Source organism: Schistocerca gregaria, chromosome 5 (genome assembly GCF_023897955.1).
Source record: "Schistocerca gregaria isolate iqSchGreg1 chromosome 5, iqSchGreg1.2, whole genome shotgun sequence".
Classification (NCBI taxonomy): domain Eukaryota; kingdom Metazoa; phylum Arthropoda; class Insecta; order Orthoptera; family Acrididae; genus Schistocerca; species Schistocerca gregaria.
Window position 1 is genome coordinate 526,875,513 of NC_064924.1, and position 19,472 is coordinate 526,894,984.

Consider the following 19,472-nt stretch of genomic DNA (forward strand, 5'->3'; position numbering starts at 1 on the left):
GAATACGTCATACTGTGTGTTAATAATTTTTCACTGCGCACGTCAGCCACGTTATGTGTCTTCGATATGGACTCTTATCCTTTAACTCAACGACTGGTCTATAAGACGAGAAATATAATTTTTCGGCGATGATAGGTCACAGACAGGACAGATATATTTTAACATTCAGCACGCATTTGAGAGTGGGTATAAAGCCAAATCATGATTGTGTAAATAAAAGAACAGTTAACCATCAAATGGCAGAAATTTCTGTAAAGAAAATAGATTCCTCGCTCATATGAATATCGAACTCCATACTCGATTGAAAGTAACCATCCACTAACTTTTGTGAAAATTATAACAGTCGTAAAAATTTCTCTAAATGAATCCGAACATACCAAATTTTCAGCTGAGTTAGCCCCTCTTTTAACTATAATCTACCGTAGATCCTTCGAACAAAAAATCGTGTCCAGTAGTTGGAAGAAAGCAAAAATGCGTCATGAGTTTTCTTTTTCTTTTTTGTTTTACGGTGTATTTGTTTTTTCTAGATTTTCTATTCTGGAAAAATTAATGTGGATACGGTCTGTGTATTTACCTCCGAAGTGCTACAGAACACACTGGTTCAGTGGTCATTTTGCTAGATTCATATGTTGTATTACTGAGATTAAAATACTTGTTCGATCACTGCGATTTATATTCTCTGTTGTTTGCTAAATAATGTCAGGCAAAGCATAAGCAGTGCCACTATTTCTACCGATATTCTTCTCCCATTGACTCTACGCTGCGTCTCTCATAATGTCGACTAGACATTCTTCCTTCCTTTACAACATAGAACTGGATCTCATATAATAGAGTCTTAATATATAGTGATAAATATTTTAGACATACCAGGAAGAAGTAGACCTTGTGCTTTGTTAAGTCCGTATTCAAAATTTTCCCGTATGTCTGAAGTTTGTTTCCTCACGTTGTTTGCAGTTCCACCAGGAATATCTTATCACCATATAATGTAAGTTTTCTCTGAACTTAGTCAGTAGTCTTAGACAATCCACTAAGAGATAGGATAAAGAAGCGCCACAGTGTCTAGTTGGTGTTACACTGAGCAAATCGAGTTGAAAGTAAAATTTAAAGGCTCTGATGAAGAACTTCATTATGTTTTTTCTTTAATTTTATAACACGAGCTTATTTAAGGCTCCACACTCGTTTAATAATGTATTTAATAAATATTCAAGTACATTAAGTAAATAAATAAATAAATATGTAAATAAATAAATAAATAACATATTACATGAGTAACACTATTTTGACTTCCCAGAACAACAGAAACCTTAAATTTAAAACTCAAGTGTTTTTTGGAAAAATGCATACCGAGTCGAAAACACTGTCATGGTAGAAAAAAAAACAAAGAATGGTTACACTTGAATGGTTACACTTCGAATGTGTTCCAAAATGTGGACAATTCTCGTGTCTGAAAAACAGGAAAAAGCCAGCAGGAATCCTTGTTACTTGTGATTGATGAAATGCAGTTGGCCTTAGTAACATAAGATCATGTGTTTGAAGGACTAAGAACGTGTGAAGTAAAATGGTTCGTTACAGTCCATTACACCAGAAGTGAAAGACAAAGCGTAACGTAATCTTTCCCATAACACCATTATCACCATCACCAATATCCCTTTCTGACTTGACTGAATAAAGGCATCTGTGTACGGCTCAAAAAGATTAGCAAATAATAGATCTAAGTGTCTGGACTGGCCAGACAAAAAGTTCTTATCTTTGGCATCTGTGATAACGAATGAGAGGTTTTATGAATCGAGTGTTGGGTCATCGTGTAAATGGATAAACTGCAAAAATCCAGGGGTATTCTTTTCGAAAGCGTCTGCCGGTTCTATCAGTACTCATTCAGAGCATCGGAGAAATGAGGGCACCGGAGTCCAGAGTATGTCAGTAGAGCAGTGTAGTCAGCACGTGAGACGCATTTCCCGATGCCCCAGAGCGAAGAAACAGGTCCGACAGCTAGCCGCGTCTGAGCCGGGTCACCGCCTGAGGCGCATGCGCCGGTGGGTGCGGCCACTCAGCGCCGGGACCGGGGGCACTTTGCTGCCCCGCAGTTCGTCGTCGTCTTCGTCGTCCGCACCTTGCTCCTCGTCGCTGTCCTCCACCCGCAGCCCGTAGTCGTCGTCTTCATCGTCCAGGTCCTCGCCACTGTCGCTCAACTCGTCTTCGTCATCGTCATCGGCATCGTCGTCTTCGTCATCGTCATCGTCTTCGTCGTCATCCTCTCCGTCAGGTACGCTGTTGCTACTGTCTGTCGGCTGCTTCTTCTTGTTACCTCCTTGGTGCACATTTCTGTCGATCATCATAAGATCTTCAGCAGGATTGTCAGTCGTGTTCCACGTTTCCTCCGAATCTGGGAACATAGTCACCTCCGCACTGGCTGTTCCTTCTTGTTTATCACCCCCAGCGGCTTCCATTTCGGAACTGGCCTCTCCTAGAGGATCCGCAGGCTTCGAGTACGCTGGCGGCTGTGTCGTCACTTCATTCTTCTCCTCCTCTTCTTCTTCTTCACTCTTATCATCTCCACTATCACCCCCTTCTTGCTGTTCTTCATTCCCTTCTTCCCCAACCTCTTCATCCTTTTCCTCGTCATCCTCTTCGTCATCATCGTCATCATCTTCATACTCTTCATCCTGTTCGTCTGGTGTGTCAGAAGATTCGCCAGCCTCTTCCTCTTCGTCGTCGTCTTCTTCTTCTTCTTCCACATTTTCCTCCGAGCTCTCTGTCGCGGCTGACGCTTCGACAGTTTCGTGCGTGGTAGGCTCCTTGGGGGGTGCTGCTGCAACCGCTGCAGGTTTCTCCGACGCCGGCCTTATCCCAGCTGCGTTAATCTGCGTCGGGGCGCTGGTCACGACTTCCACCACGCTGATACTGGTGACGGTCGCCGTAACAGCTTCCGCCTCCTCCGCGACGTTGTCTGCCGCCGCGGTCGACGACGTCATCTGGTCGTTGCCCGTTCCTGCGACGCTCGACCACGTCACCACCTTCTGGGCGGCAGTGGACGGTGTGGGAGGGAGCGGAGTCGTCGACGGTCTCGTCGGCTTCGCCCGCGGTGTCGTAGACGCGGTAGTGTTGCGGCGGGTCGCCGGGCGCTTCGGAACGGCCGGTCTGGACTTGGGGGGCTTCGGTCTGGTGGCTTTGACCGGTTTGGCAGGCGCCGCGGATGTCGCCTTCGGTGGCGAAGTCGCGGAGGAAGCGGCGCCCTTGCGTACGGGTCGGGGTGTCGTTGCCGTCTTTGTGGGCCGTGCAGGCGCCGCCGCCGGCTTCCTCTTGTTCTTGCCGGGGGCAACGGCAGTGTTGACTGGAGCGGGCTTCTTCTTGCTGGCGCCTCCGCTTCCGCCGCCGGCGAACAGTCCGAGGAGGTCGTCGCCTAAGACGCTGAAACCTGTGTAGTCGGGAGATACGTCGTTCTCAGAAACGTCGTCGTCATCGTCATCGTCGTCGTCGTCGTCGTCGTCATCGTCGTCGAGCGCTATGTCGTCGTCGTCGTCGTCATCGTCGTCCAGTGCGTAGTCGTCGTCGTCGTCGTCGTCGTCGTCATCGTCGTCGTCGTCGTCGTTGTCCTGCTGGAGCGGCGGCAGCGGCGGCGCGGGCTCCAGCGAGAGGCCCTGCTGCGCGAAGCGGAAGCAGGAGACGCGCACGGCCGCCTCCAGGTCCTCCAGCGTGCGCAGCTCCAGCCCGAGGCAGGCGCGGAACTGGTCTCCGTCGCGCTGTACGCCGTACACGCGGCCGCAGAAGCGCGACACGCCGCCCGGCAGCGGCATGCACACCGGCTTGGGGCGCCGCCCTGCCACGGGAGAAAACAAAAACTATTACCTCACTCCTAGCTCACTGCCCGCTGCTTCGCCAACGTAAACTCTGTGGTATCAAAAAATTTTTGGTTTTTTGTAACCGAATTTTTATGTTGTTCACAAACTGCAAGATCTTCTAACCTTTTCACGCTAATTCAAATGGTTCAAATGGCTCTGAGCACTATGGGACTTAACTTCTAAGGTCATCAGCCCCATAGAACTTAAAACTACTTAAACCTAACTAACCTAAGAACATCACACTCATCCATGGCCAAGGCAGGATTCTAACCTGCGACCGTAGTGGTCGCGCGGTTCCAGACTGTAGCGCCTAGAACCGCTCGGCCAGCCCATCCGGCTTCACGCTAATTGATACCATGTGTTGTTGTTGTGGTCTTCAGTCCTGAGACTGGTTTGATGCAGCTCTCCATGCTACTCTATCCTGAGCAAGCTCCTTCATCTCCCAGTACCTACTGCAACCTACATTCTTCTGCATCTGCTTATTGTATTCATCTCTTGGTCTCCCTCTACGATTTTTACCCTCCACGCTGCCCTCCAATACTAAATTGGTGATCCCTTGATGCCTCAGAACACGCCCGACCAACCGGTCCCTTCTTCTTGTCAAGTTGTGCCACAAACTCCTCTTCTCCCCTATTCTATTCAATACCTCCTCATTAGTTACGTGATCTACCCATCTAATCTTCAGCATTCTTCTGTAGCACCACATTTCGAAAGCTTCATTTCTTCTTGTCCAAACTATTTATCGTCTATGTTTCACTTCCATACATGGCTACACTCCATACAAATACTTTCAGAAAGACTTTCTGACACTTAAATCTATACTCAATGTTAATAAATTTCTCTTCTTCAGAAACGCTTTCCTTGCCATTCCCAGTCTACATTTTATGTCCTCTCTACTTCGACCATCAGCAGTTATTTTGCTCCCCAAATAGCAAAGCTCCTTTACTAGTTTAAGTGTCTCATTTCCTAATCTAATTCCCTCAGCATCACCCGACTTAATTCGACTACATTCCATTATACTAGTTTTGCTTTTGTTGATGTTCATTTTATGTCCTCCTATCAAGACACTGTCCGTTCCGTTCAACTGCTCTTCCAAGTCATTTGCTGTCTCTGACATAATTACAATGTCATCGGCGAACCTCAACGTTTCTATTTCTTTTCCATGGATTTTAATACCTGCTCCAAATTTTTCTTTTGTTTCCTTTACTGCTTGCACAATATACAGATTGAATAACAGCGGGGAGAGACTACAACCCTGTCTCACTCCCATCCCAACCACTGCTTCCCTTTCATGTCCCTCGACTCTTACAACTGCCATCTGCTTTCTGTACAAATTGTAAATAGCCTTTCGCTCACTGTATCTTACCCCTGCCACCTTCAGAATATGAAAAAGAGTATTCCAGTCAACATTGTCAAAAGCTTTCTCTAAGTCTACAAATGCTAGAAATGTAGGTTTGCCTTTCCTTAATCTTTCTTCTAAGATAAGTCGTAGGGTCAATATTTCCTCACGTGTTCCAATATTTCTACGGAATCCAAACTGATCTTCCCCGAGGTCGGCTTCTACCAGGTTTTCCATTTGTCTTTAAAGAATTCGCGTTAGTATTTTGCAGGTGTGACTTATTAAACTGACAGTTTGGTAATTTTCACATCTGTCAACACCTGCTTTCTTTGGGATTGGAATTATTATATTCTTCTTGAAGTCTGAGGGTTTTTCGTTTGTCTCATACATCTTGCTCACCAGGTGGTATACTATAGTACCATAGTAATTTTACAAATGTGCTTATGACCAAAAAGGATTTCTGGTAGATAGAGTCCAACATCCAAGGCAGATAAACCAAATGCAAATTTTCATAGATTTAGTCCGAAAAACTTTTGCTTGATAAAATATTAAAATGAAATCTTTCATCCCGTATTTTATCCCCCGGCCAGGGATTGAATTACCAAAAAGAGTGAAACACGTATTTTTATATTATTTCCAACCGAGAAGCCAAACTCCAGTTTTCATAGATTAGCTTTAAAAATGTGTTTGTACTGACATATTTTCATAAAACATTTCATCTTAATTTTAATTTTAAAAACCAACAGCCTCAGTTTCAAAGTTTACCTACATTTACCTTATCTGGAACTGCCTCGGCCCCACTTCGTGACCGCGATGTTGCAGCCATGAGTGCTGTACTGGAGCTGACCGTAGCGTCATGAGACCCAGCTAGGCGGACACACTACCTTGCGCCTGCGCATAAACTGTGTGATGGGTAGTTGTTGGGACAAGACGCGAACCTAACTCCTGACCTTGAATTTACTAGTAAAGTGAAATAAAAGAATGGTACAGCTGGGGAAAAGGGCGTATATGTTATGCTGCGCAGAACGTACTTATGATATGGGGAAGACATCACGTACTTACAACGTTTGGTCTGTCTAGGAAAATTTTGTGCACGAAGGTTAATCACCTAAAAAGAACTTATGAGTGGGAAGGATAATATAAAGCCAACATCGTCATCATTATGACTAGGTCTAAAAAAAAATTTGATACGTAACTGTTTTTATTCCTCTGTTTTATTCTACTAATAATAGTCTTCCGAAGAATCTGATTCATAGTTTTAAAAAGCCAAAAGATAAACTGTCATTATCCGGAGTATAGAAGATGGTCACAGTGGTCACCAGGCCCGATTTATTATGGCAGTGTTCCACACACAGCTTTTACAGTACGTGTGTGGATAACCTCCATGAAGGCTCATAACCATAGCTTCGTCATGAAGCTCAATCAGGCAAGTGCATTAGCTTATTTTGACTTGATTCTACACCATTTCAGGTCAAATATATTAATCTTGAATATTGACCATCTATTTTATATGAGCCGGATTGCCGGATGTTACAGATTAGATGTAGACTTGTTCGTAAGTTCACTCGCGACCATTTGTGTGCTCAGTCAATAGGACGTTCATGAGTTGTAAACGTAGATAAGCAAGTTATTAACATTTACGTCTCAATTTTTTTTTAGATCTAGTCATAATAATGACGATGTTGGCTTTATATTATCCGTCCCAATATAACTTCTTTTTCGGTGATTAAACTTCGTGCTTAAGCACAAAACTCTACTAGACAGACCATACGTTGTAAGCACGTGATATCTTCCTCATATCGTGACCAACGAATACTTCATAAATGTTAGGGCAGACGATCTAAGTACGTTCTGCACAGGATAATATATACGCCCTTTTCCTAAGCTGTACCTTTCTTTTATTTCACTTTACTAGTAAATTCAAGGTCAGGAGTTGGGTTCGCGTCTTGTCCCAACAACTACCCTTCACACAGTCTATGCGCAGGCGCAAGGTAGTGTGTCCGCCTAGGCAGGCCTCACCATGACGCTACGGTCAGCTCCAGTACAGCACTCGTGGCTGCCGCACCGCGGTCGCGAAGTGGGGCCGAGGCAGTTTCAGGTACGTTTTTACAGTCTAACGATAATTTATGGATTTGCAGGCTTAGCTTGACGATGTCCACTACGGACAAACGGTAGTTACTTCTATTCTGAAGAAGGTTGCGTTATCCCGACTGAAACGTAGGTAAATCTAGGTAAACTTTGCAAAAAAGGCTGTTGGTTTTTAAGATTGAAATGAATATTTATACAGATGCTGACAGGGCCGTGAAATGTTGAAAACATTTTCATCCCCTACTTTACCCCCTCATCGGTCGAATTCCCAGAAACACTGAAACACATATTTCCTATTTGTAGCCGAGAACTGAAATACTAATTTTCATAGATGCGGCTTTAAAAATATTTCAGTAGTTCCTTAAAAATGGTTTATTTTAAAAAAAATACCCACTATTTTACCGGCTACAGGGTATACCAAATAGTCGATCAGTACTCAAGAATGGGTCGCACAAGAATTCTATGCGAGTTCTCCTTTGTAGATAAGCTATACTCTCCTAAAACACTCCGAGTCGACCATTTGCCTTCCCTACCACCGTCATTATATGCTCGTTCTACGAGGTGCGACACTGAAGTAATGAGACTGATGTGAAAAAAAAAATTTCTTACCGTTTTAGTCACATTTAGTGCTGTCTCTTTCAAAGTAGTTCCCTTCTGATTGCACACGTTTTCTCCAGCGCTTCTGCCATTGATGGTTACAGTTTTGGTACTCGTCTTCTGTGATATCCTCCAAGACCCTCGTCACAACCTTTTGGACAGCTTGTGCCGTTTGAAACTGGTGTCCCTTGGCCGCCGTTTTGACTCTTGGAAATCGAAAAAAGTCGCATGGTGCGATATCTGGTGAATAAGGTGATTGTGGTAGTACTGAAATTAGTTTTGAGGTTGAAAATTGCTGTACTGTCAGAGCAGTATGGGATGGCGCATTATCGTTATGCAGAATCCAATTATCAGCAGTGTTGCCACGCACACAGGGAACAAAGTCTTTCTAAAATTTCTTTGTAGTAATATTGGTTAACTGTTTGTCCAGGAGGCGTCCACTCATTATGAACAATTCCCTAGGAATCAAAGAAGCACACAAGCATACATTTTACTTTTGACTATGACATGCGAGCTTTTCTTGGTCTGGGTGATCCCTTTGAACAGCACTGCGAACTTTGGCATTTTGTCTCTGGATCGTACTGAAAAAGCCAACTTTCATCATCAGTGATAACAAGACTCAACAATTCTGGATTGATTTCCGTTTGCTCTAACAGATCGGCCGCCACATTTTCCCGTGTTTCTCGCTGTTGTGGTGTGAGATTTTTGCGGACCATTTTTGCACAAATCTTTCTCATACCAAGATCTTCAGTTATTATTAGACGAACCGTGTCGCGATTGACGTTCAGTTCTTCTACAATCATTTTCATGGATAATCTTCGATCAGATCGTACGAGTTCACGCACCCTGACTAAGTTGACATCCGTCCATGAGGTTGATGGTCGTCCACTGCGGTCTTCATCTTCAACATTCGTTCTGCCTTCACTAAACATTTTAAGGCAACGAAAAACTTGAGCTCTTGATATAACCTACTCTCCAAAAGCCTTCTGAAGCTTACCGTAAGATGTCGTCACGTTTTCACCCAATTTAACGCAAAAAGAATTGGCAAACCGTTGCGCAATATTATGCGGTTCCATTTCCGTGACGAGAGACACGAACACGTGCTAATTTATGACAGCACAACTCGCGACTGAGCAGTTGCATCGATGTGCCGCTTGGACTAGAAGCAGCTTCTAGACCAAGGTCAAAGATATTGTGCCTATGCAAGCCTGCAGGGTTGCCACATCTTGCAACGAAAATCAGTCTCATTACTTTTATTGTCGCACCTCGTATTTCTTGTTGTTTTGCAACGCTACGTCTCATATTTAATTGACATAACTGTTTCAAGCATCACACAGCTAATACCGTATTCGAACATTGCAGGATTGTTTTCCCTAGTCACCTGCATTAGCTTACATTTCTCTACATTTACAAAACGTTACACCAAACAGAAACTCTCAGTCATCCTGAAGTCTTCAACAGTCGCTCAACTACGACACTGTCCCCTATACTATAGAGTCTTCAGCAAACAGTACAGGTTGCTGCGTAGTGCGTACCCTGTCCGTCAGATCATTTATGTATATACACTCCTGGAAATGGAAAAAAGAACACATTGACACCGGTGTGTCAGACCCACCATACTTGCTCCGGACACTGCGAGAGGGCTGTACAAGCAATGATCACACGCGCGGCACAGCGGACACACCAGGAAACGCGGTGTTGGCCGTCGAATGGCGCTAGCTGCGCAGCATTTGTGCACCGCCGCCGTCAGTGTCAGCCAGTTTGCCGTGGCATACGGAGCTCCATCGCAGTCTTTAACACTGGTAGCATGCCGCGACAGCGTGGACGTGAACCGTTTGTGCAGTTGACGGACTTTGAGCGAGGACGTATAGTGGGCATGCGGGAGGCCGGGTGGACGTACCGCCGAATTGCTCAACACGTGGGGCATGAGGTCTCCACAGTACATCGATGTTGTCGCCAGTTGTCGGCGGAAGGTGCACGTGCCCGTCGACCTGGGACCGGACCACAGCGACGCAAGGATGCACGCCAAGACCGTAGGATCCTACGCAGTGCCGTAGGGGACCGCACCGCCACTTCCCAGCAAATTAGGGACACTGTTGCTCCTGGGGTATCAGCGAGGACCATTCGCAACCGTCTCCATGAAGCTGGGCTACGGTCCCGCACACCGTTAGGCTGTCTTCTGCTCACGCCCCAACATCGTGCAGCCCGCCTCCAGTGGTGTCGCGACAGGCGTGAATGGAGGGACGAATGGAGACGTGTCGTCTTCAGCGATGAGAGTCGCTTCTGCCTTGGTGCCAATAATGGTCGTATGCGTGTTTGGCGCCGTGCAGGTGGGAGCCACAATCAGAACTGCATACGACCGAGGCACACAGGGCCAACACCCGGCATCATGGTGTGGGGAGCGATCTCCTACACTGGCCGTACACCTCTGGTGATCGTCGAGGGGACACTGAATAGTGCACGGTACATCCAAACCGTCATCGAACCCATCGTTCTACCATTCCTAGACCGGCAAGGGAACTTGCTGTTCCAACAGGACAATGCACGTCCGCATGTATCCCGTGCCACCCAACGTGCTCTAGAAGGTGTAAGTCAACTACCCTGGCCAGCAAGATCTCTGGATCTGTCCCCCATTGAGCATGTTTGGGGCTGGATGAAGCGTCGTCTCACGCGGTCTGCACGTCCAGCACGAACGCTGGTCCAACTGAGGCGCCAGGTGGAAATGGCATGACAAGCCGTTCCACAGGACTACATCCAGCATCTCTACGATCGTCTCCATGGGAGAATAGCAGCCTGCATTGTTGCGAAAGGTGGATATACACTGTACTAGTGCCGACATTGTGCATGCTCTGTTGCCTGTGTCTATGTGCCTGTGGTTCTGTCAGTGTGATCATGTGATGTATCTGACCCCAGGAATGTGTCAATAAAGTTTCCCCTTCCTGGGACAATGAATTCACGGTGTTCTTATTTCAATTTCCAGGGTGTAGGTAACAAGTGCGGTCCTTTCACACTTCTCTGCGGCAGTCCTGCCGATACCCTTGTCTATGATGACCACTCGGTGTCGAGGACAACGTACTGGGTTGTATTAATGAAGAAGTCTTGGTGCCATTCACGTATCTGGCAATCTCCTCCGTTTACTCGTACCTTTGTAAACAGTCCGCAGTGGAGCACTGTGTGAAACGTTTTTCGGATGCCATATATGGCAACGCGTTGATACCATAGTTTTGTAAAAACTACAAACCTGGTATCATCAGCCGTTACTAAGAAGTACATGTAAAGGTAAGCTGTTGTAAATACTGTCTCACGGTAGAAGTGCAACCACACAGCCCAGCACATTAGCGGTACTGCGGATGAGTACTTCCATTTGACCAGCTTACCTGAGATTGTTGTGTTGTGTAGGACCCGATCGGCAAAGCTCATAGTCACCAACATAGAATCACCTTGCAGGTACTGGATACGGGCGCATCCTGAAAAAAATTATAAATCAATTTCATATCTGACATAACGTCTAAATTTTTATTTTATTGGTCTCTCCTGTAACGGTCGTTGTCTCAAAACGTCTCTTTCAGAAAGATATAAGACTCATAGAAACAATAAATACGTAACTGTGAGTAATTCTTAAACATAGCACTTGTTAGCAATAAATTAAAAGTAAATAAACAGGCTAGCATATCGTCGAGTTTTTTATACAACCTATTTTGTATTTATGCCATTTCGAAATGTGTCTCACACTTTCCATTTTTAATCTGATCTAAGACACGGTGTAGTCTTTTAAGGTAGCGACAATAGGTCAGTGAGTAATGCAGGATAAGCCACGACAAGGATGCACGTACAGTAGAAATAGAACAGAGCCATCAGGGCAACACGGAAGTGCAACTAGTTGCGGAGAGCGTCAAACTATTGTCAATGCCCATTGCTAAGATCAATCAGTGAGTAACCATAACAACGATTAAATAAAGTAAGTCACAATTATTTGTTTTCAGGAGGTGGACTGAACAGACGAAAACTGTTCTTTCGAGATAGATGATGAGTATTTTGGTGTCGTATAGGATGTGGATTCGAGACGATCGTTTTCCGCTATCTAAAAAGGGACTTTGGGACCCATAGAAAACCACAATTAGGTTTTAAATGCAGAGAGTTTCTCTGAAATCCCTGTAGTTCTTCTTTAGTTTACTGCTATTGCTGGTGCTACTCTCTGGAGAAACATGGCTGTAATTTAGACTAGACACGAGTGACATTAGAGTGGTAACTTGGATTGGTGATAACATTTTCGCAGCTGTGGTTTTTGAAGTCGAATGCTTTGATTTAGAACAGCGGGTTGTGCTTTTAGGTGTCGGCCTAAAGGGCTAACACAAACGGTCGACTGTTGTTCCTCGTGTATGTAAACAATCTTCCGTCTAATATACAAGAAAATGAATTGGTTCTCTTCTCAGATGACGCTAGTATTGTAATCAGCACGAGCATACATACAGAAACGCCGGCCGCGGTGGTCTCGCGGTTCTAGGCGCGCAGTCCGGAACTGTGCGACCGCTACGATCGCAGGTTCGAATCCTGCCTCGGGCATGGATGTGTGTGATGTCCTTAGGTTAGTTAGGTTTAAGTAGTTCTAAGTTCTAGGGGACTAATGACCACAGCAGTTGAGTCCCATAGTGCTCAGAGCCATTTGAACCATACAGAAACAGAAGAAATAATAAACAAACTACAACTGTCTGGTTTTCTGCGAATCGTCTCTCACTCAATTTTAAAAAGACGCACGATCTTCAGTTCTATAGTTCTAGGAGTACTAAATCAATGATAAGAGTAACACATGATGAGGATATAATATAGAGTGGAAACTTCAAAATTCTTAGGTGTTCATATTGATGAGATTTTAAATTGGAACAAGCATATTTTGGAATTCCAAAAAACAATTTTGTTCTGCAGAATTTGCACTTAGAATCATTGCAAATCTTGGGGAGAGACTGTGGTGCCTCTGGCGCGAAATGCCATGCCTCTGGACCGATGTTCTTTGACTTTACTTTCGTTCACTTTTGTCTATGTCTCGCTCCGCGCTACGTTCGACAGCTTCTCTTGTATTCGCTTTGTTCAGTGTTAAAATAAATGTTCATTCGACTGCGAAAGTGTTTTATTACGGTTCTACGCCAAGTAATACCAACAAGACAAATAAGTTAGTTAACATATTTTGCATATTCTCATTCAATAATTTCATATGAAATAATGTTTTGGGGTAATCCATCCTTAAGACAGAAAGTCTTCATTGCTCAAAAATTTGCTGTAAGAGTACTATGTAGTGTATACCCACAATCATCTTGTTGACATCTGTTTAAAGAGCTGGGCATTCTTACTAATGCTTCACAATATGTTGATTCCCTCATGAAGTGTGTTGTAAATAACCCACTGCACTACAAAACAAACAATGCTGTACATAATTACAATACCCAAAGGAAAAATTTCGTTCATTACTCCACATTAAGATTGTCTTTAGCATAAAAAAGGGTGCACAATGCTGCAACAAAAATTTTTGATCGCTTACCCAGGGATACAAAATGTCTCACAGATAGCAAAGTAAAATTTGAAAACAAACTAAAAAAGTTTCTCCTTGACAATTATTTCTATTCTGTAGAAGAATCTCTGTTACTGTAATGTGTAAAATGTGGTGTTTGGGAATTACTAACTCACATCTGTAGATTTAAAAAAAATTACTGCTTTATAAATGTTTAGCTTAAAAATTAAATTGTGATGTGTACGTAAAACGACTCTGTCCACATCATTATGATTTATCGTGCAAATGATCCATGTAACGTGAAACTAACCAAGTAAGTAACTAACTAACCCTTGAAACTGGTCTGAATGTCAGTGTGCTGAACTAAAGCCAAATCATTAGCACAGATGAATTTTCTGTTGTGAAAAAATCTTGGCTCTGTATTTTCAGTTCGCACCACGGGTCTCGACAAAGAATCAGGGGTTTCACTGGGCCTTTTCAGTGATACTCGTAAAACTATTATATTCTACGGTGGTGCAAAGAAGAATCAGTGTCGCTGTGCACCGCGTTATGAGCTACCGCGAGACTTACATGTGTCACCCAGTAGTCTTCCGTCGTCCGAAACCTTCCTTTATGTGCTGGGAGTGACTGGGTTCTTGTGGTGGAGCGCACTTTCTGCCACATCTAAAGTTCTCTGTTCCTGGATAAGATGTTCTTTAACGTATGTGGTCAAAGAAGAACGCTGCGTGTGTCGCGCATGTGGCAAAATAACGATACGTGTCGCATCTCTTACATCTTATGCAAATGTGAATGTATTACTCAAAGTTGAGACTGAACATTCAAGGGTGTCCTGAACGTCCGTGGAAATGTCCTGCAGGATGCAGGTAGAACCTAAAAACTTTCCTCTGCTTCCATGCATGCTGTGACTGTGCAGAACAATATATATTTCTCTCTGTTGCCAGTGAGTATGTTCTCTCATTTTTGTCTCAAAATTTTTCAGTTTTATTGTCGGGGATAAATAGTTGCATCCATAATTTTCTTTTTTCGGAACGAAAGTAGTGACCCTTAAAAATAGGTGTGTTTATCCATTCTTGATTATTTTTAAACCCTCCTAGAGAACTTCTCAAACCCGAACGGTGGTTAGTGTTGAAAATCGTTTTTGTCTTCAATAGACACACATTGCACTATACTGTTCTCTTTTAGTGCTTCTTCTCGAGAGCATAAATGCGCCCTGCTAACAAGCAGCCGGCAGTGGTTAAAATTGCTTCATTCGAATGACCGTCATCACTACAGTTCACAGACTGAAGAAATTATGAGGATATCCTGCACCATCTATGAACACGGATCCGGTCGAGGAAGTCTTCAAGGCCTACCTTGCTACCTTTTTCGTATATGTGGCCGTTACCTGTGTAGGACACGGTCTGATTGAGGAAACACTCAATGCCCATCCTGGATGTTTTTTCCTTGAGCGTAGCCAGTACGCAAGCAGCGGCGTTTATGTGTTGGATCTATGTCTAGTTTCAGAAGGTCTATCTTTAGAAATTTGCTCCACACTTTGGCTATTTATTTACTCTGAATGTGATAATTTACAAACTCAACGGACTTTCTTGCCGACGTATTTACTTTCTTCCAATGTCATTCCACCTGGACCCGCTACTCTGCCAGTACTTCCTTTTTCCTTTACTTTTTGGTACTTCTTCCAAAGCGTATTTTTTGTGGTCATAAGTCTACATGTTTATTATTTTTTCTATTTACAGCACTTCCTTTTTTTCCATAAGGAAAGGCATCTGGGAACAAGTTGATATGCTCAAGGCTTTTTGTGAAGTTGCCAAAAGTTGTCATGCTTTCTGATTTTGGACATATCAAACTTTTCAAGTGTAGAGACTCATCAAAATATTGTTGGTGCTAAGCCTTTCTGTGCCGTCCCTTCGTCAAGGATTTCAGCTCAAACAGAGCAACAAATTCAGATAAGACAGCTTAAATATATTTACTGAGCACAGGAATATATTTTACTTGGCAGCAATGGAGAGTTGAATGTCAGTACTTGGACAGGTTAAAATAGAAGTAAACCGAATTGTTTTTGTGGAAATCACAATGTTTTATTTGACTCTCTGATGTTGAACTATTATAGCATGGTTTTGGTTTTCTGAGTTTCCAAAGACTTGAAATGTAACAAAGCAGTAGGCTGAAATAAAAACTATTCGCGGTGTGTGACTTTTCGCTCACTGTAGATTTTGAGTTTTGGCTCATAGCTAGATACATGTCCCATGGTTCACTTTGCACGGTATATCGTAATGACGTAGAACGAGCCAGTTTAGAGAACATTTACTTAATTGGCATTTTAAAGGAGGTAACGAGCTGACTATTTACGGATGACCTCACATAACATAAAACAATGTTTGGTTTAATAACACAAGTAAGTATGCAACACTTTTGCAGTAAACGTGATGCAAGTTTCTAAATAACAATTCTTCTGTGGGCTAGAAGGATTTGTCCAGAAGGAACTTTTCCTGTTCCGAATTTGGCTTCTGTGTCTGTAAAGCATTTAATAACATCGGGCAAGTGATCGTAGATGCTAAAAGCAGCATTGTTCATCCTTTTTTTTGAACTCAAGTTAATTTGAACGAAGAGTAACGGTGACCATTTTTTTCTTATAGGACTGTAATTATGGATGTCGTTATTCCTCCTGAACGCCGATGGAAGACATACAACAAATTTCAAGAGAGAAAATATGTACTGGAATGTTGTAGTTAAAATATCCAACTCCTTAAAAAGTTCCTCCAAGTTGAGGTACCCTTGGATGCAATTCCGTTTGAGATTGCTGAATGAAAATACCGAGAGTGTTAGCTTATCAATTTGTGTACGTTCAAGAACTGCAATAAGATCAAAAGTGTCTCCAATAACACAAACCGCTGTTTAAGAAACTCTAAAACGTGTTTTTTTTTTTCAATGTCCGTTCTTGTAAACAAGCAGATCCAAAAAGTTTGAAGATTTTGAAGACTCTGAGAGCAATGGGACTACAACAGGGCTCATATCAGTGCTGTCGGAGCTATCATTATTTTACCTTGCCTTGCCGGTCAAAGCGGGACTGATAAAGTGTGATAAGCGCAGGGCCGCTGAAACTTCATCTCAAGCTGGAGCTACAGCCGCATGTCGCCTTGGCCACACGTTAAAGTTCAAGAGCAGAGGAAGAGGGAAAACTTACAGTTTCTAATATTCTCTTGTCTACAAAAAAAACGACGTCTTCAGTAGTGAAGTCACAACGTGTATAATACAATATTTTGGAGTAACGAAATCTTACTTAGTGAAGCACAGCCAGTTCTTCTCAGAACGAAACGTGTGACTCGTCGTACTAGGTAAAGTATACATTAACTTCATGTAACACGGGTCAGCAGCCAGCGTGAAGTTCTGAGAGGAAATAATATCCCTCTTTCGGCTGCAGACGTTTTATTTATTTGCTGTTGCGATTTCGGCGTTAAGTCATTGTCAAGCATAAATTATTGGTGCCTTGTCACGGCACGGTGTCCTTACTTTATATTTCATCCTGCAAGAGAAACAGTACGACCTATTCTCGGTGGTCGCAGTTATTGCCTCCACTGCTGCAAAGTGGGACACAAGCGTACAATGGTACCGTTAGTTACAACTCATAACTGTTCCGTGACATAGCACCAGTTATTCATGCCTGACGTTGGTGTAATGGCGAAACTGGTATAGCGAAATAGAAAAAAAAAACTTCTACAGCCATAAGAATCATCATTTTTTTAAAGTGTACAGCTCTCCCGGACTTGCTAAGTAATTGTGATGCTATTAATAATGGCAGCAATTCGTTCTCAGTTAGCTATTCAAAGATGTTTATTTTGCGCAATAGAAAACAGTTATTCGTCTTTTGTCGCCTAATTTTACTTCTTAGTCATACACGTTTCATATACATCTACATCTACGTGATTACTCTACTATTCACAATAAAGTGCCTGGCAGAGGGTTCAATGAACCACCTTCAAGCTTTCTCTCTACCGTTCCTCTCTCGAACGGCGTGTGGGAAAAACGAGCACTTAAATTTTTCTGTGCGAGCCTTGATTTCTCTTATTTTATCGTGATGATAATTTCTTTCTATGTAGGTGGGTGCCAACAGAATTTTATCGCAATCGGAGGAGAAAACTGGTGATTGAAATTTAATGAGGAGATCCCGACACTACTAAAAACGCATATGTTTTAATGAAAATGGTTCAAATGGCTCTGAGAACTATGGGACTTAACAGCTGTGGTCATCCGTCCCCTAGAACTTAGAACTACTTAAACCTAACTAACCTAAGGACATCACACACATCCATGCCCGAGGCAGGATTCGAACCTGCGACCGTAGCAGTCGCGCGGTTCCGGACTGCGCGCCTAGAACCGCTAGACCACCGCGGCCGGCTGTTTTAATGATTTCCACTCCAATTCACGTATCATGTCTGTGGCACTATCTCCCCTATTTCGCGATAATACAAAACGAGAAGCCCTTCTTTGAACTTTTACATTATCATCCGTCAGTCCCACCTGATACTGATCCCACACCGCACAGCAATACTCCAGAATAGGGCGGACAAGTGTAGTGTAAGCCGTCTCTTTAGTAGATCTGTTGCACCTTCTAAGTGTTCTGCCAATGAATTGCAGTCTTTGGCTTGCTCTACCCACAACAATTTAGGTTATTTGTAACTGTAATCCCTAAGTATTTAGCTCAATTTACAGCCTTCAGATTTGTGTGTCTTATCGCTTAATCGAAATTTAGCGAATTTATTTTAGAACTCGTGTGAATAACTTCACACTTTTCTTTATTCCGGGTCAATTGGCATTTTTTGCACCACACAGATATCTTATCTAAATCTAAATGTTTAAAGCATGCTCGGTGCTCTAGAAATGAAGTTGTATTACAAGAGGCGATCAAAAAGTTTCCGTTTGAGGCAGTTGCTGCAGCGTATACGCAACGTAGCGCGAATCTTATGCGGGTATATAAACACCGACATGTAGGCAAGGGATTGGTGTGTGCATTCGTCTCTTTCCAATGTCCGAGCAGTAAATGCGGAAACGTGAACTGTGGTGGCGATATTATCAAATGCGTCCAAACAGGACCAACGTGTTATTCTCTTCTTGGACGCCGTAGGACAAACACCGGTAGACACCTATCGGAGAATGAAAGATGTGTATGGGGTAATTAAAGCGAAACGAGGGATAACTGTGACAAGGGGTGCTTCCTCTTCGTGAAAACGTACGCCCCATACCGCAAGTGTCGCAAGGAAGAAGTTCTCACTTGGGAGACGTTAGAGCACCCATCGTACTGGCCTGATCCCTTCCCACCACGCCGTCGGTTCCTTGAGAGACGCCTTGAAGAGTCGACAACTTCTGTCAAACGAGGATGTACAGCAGGCAGTTATGGATTTCTTCGAGTAGCAGGACACCCTGTTTTACCAGACGGGTATGATTGCCTGAATGCCCACCGCGATTTTGCCTAATGAACGTACCGATTCTGGACTGTAAGGCCTTCGAAAGGAAACGTTTTGAGCGCTCCTTATATAATACATTTTTGTTTACTATAAATATTTCATTTTGAGTTGTCTAGTTTAGAATTTACTGTTTCCTTGCAGATTTTTACGTTAACTGCTTAGTTACGTTAGCTATACGTAATGTTGTAGGCCTGTAGGGCGAACGTTTACTTTTAGCTCTCCTGTTTTTACATGAGTTCATTGGCTCTTTTGTTTGCACTTCTGGATGGACATTCATTTAATTACTTTGTACAAATCTATGCACTGTGCTGCATTGCTCTCCCTAGAACTGCGTCGCGCGGGGTAGCCGCGCGGCCTAAGACGCCTTGCACGATTCGCATGCCCTCCCCCCCCCCCCCCCCCCTCCACCCCGTCATAGCCTAGGGACCGATGATCTCAGTATTTGAGTCGCATAGGAACTTAGGGAAACTATGAACTAAGAAACGTAGCAGAAAAATGGGAATCTTGGGGTGAGAAGAGGCGGTGTGGTAGTGGAGGCACTCTTGTAATGGTGTGATATTTATGTGTGTGTGTGTTGGTGTGTGTGCGTGCGCATCTGTGGGCAATATACAGGGTGCGTCAAAAAAGTGTATACACACTCTGAA

The 19,472-nt window shown here is 43.5% G+C and overlaps 1 protein-coding gene across 1 annotated transcript in view; it reads right to left on the reverse strand.

The window, feature by feature from the left end:
* Nucleotides 1-1,175: 1,175 nt before the first annotated feature.
* LOC126272820 (nucleoprotein TPR) overlaps nt 1,176-19,472 on the reverse strand; it is a 73,847-nt gene continuing 55,550 nt past the window's right edge. The window contains exons 4-5 of the mRNA XM_049976016.1: nt 11,241-11,330; nt 1,176-3,817 (exon numbers count right to left, since the gene is read on the reverse strand). Of these exons, the coding sequence (XP_049831973.1) occupies nt 2,010-3,817; nt 11,241-11,330 (1,898 nt within the window). The 3' untranslated portion in view covers nt 1,176-2,009. The remainder of the gene's footprint in view (nt 3,818-11,240; nt 11,331-19,472) is intronic.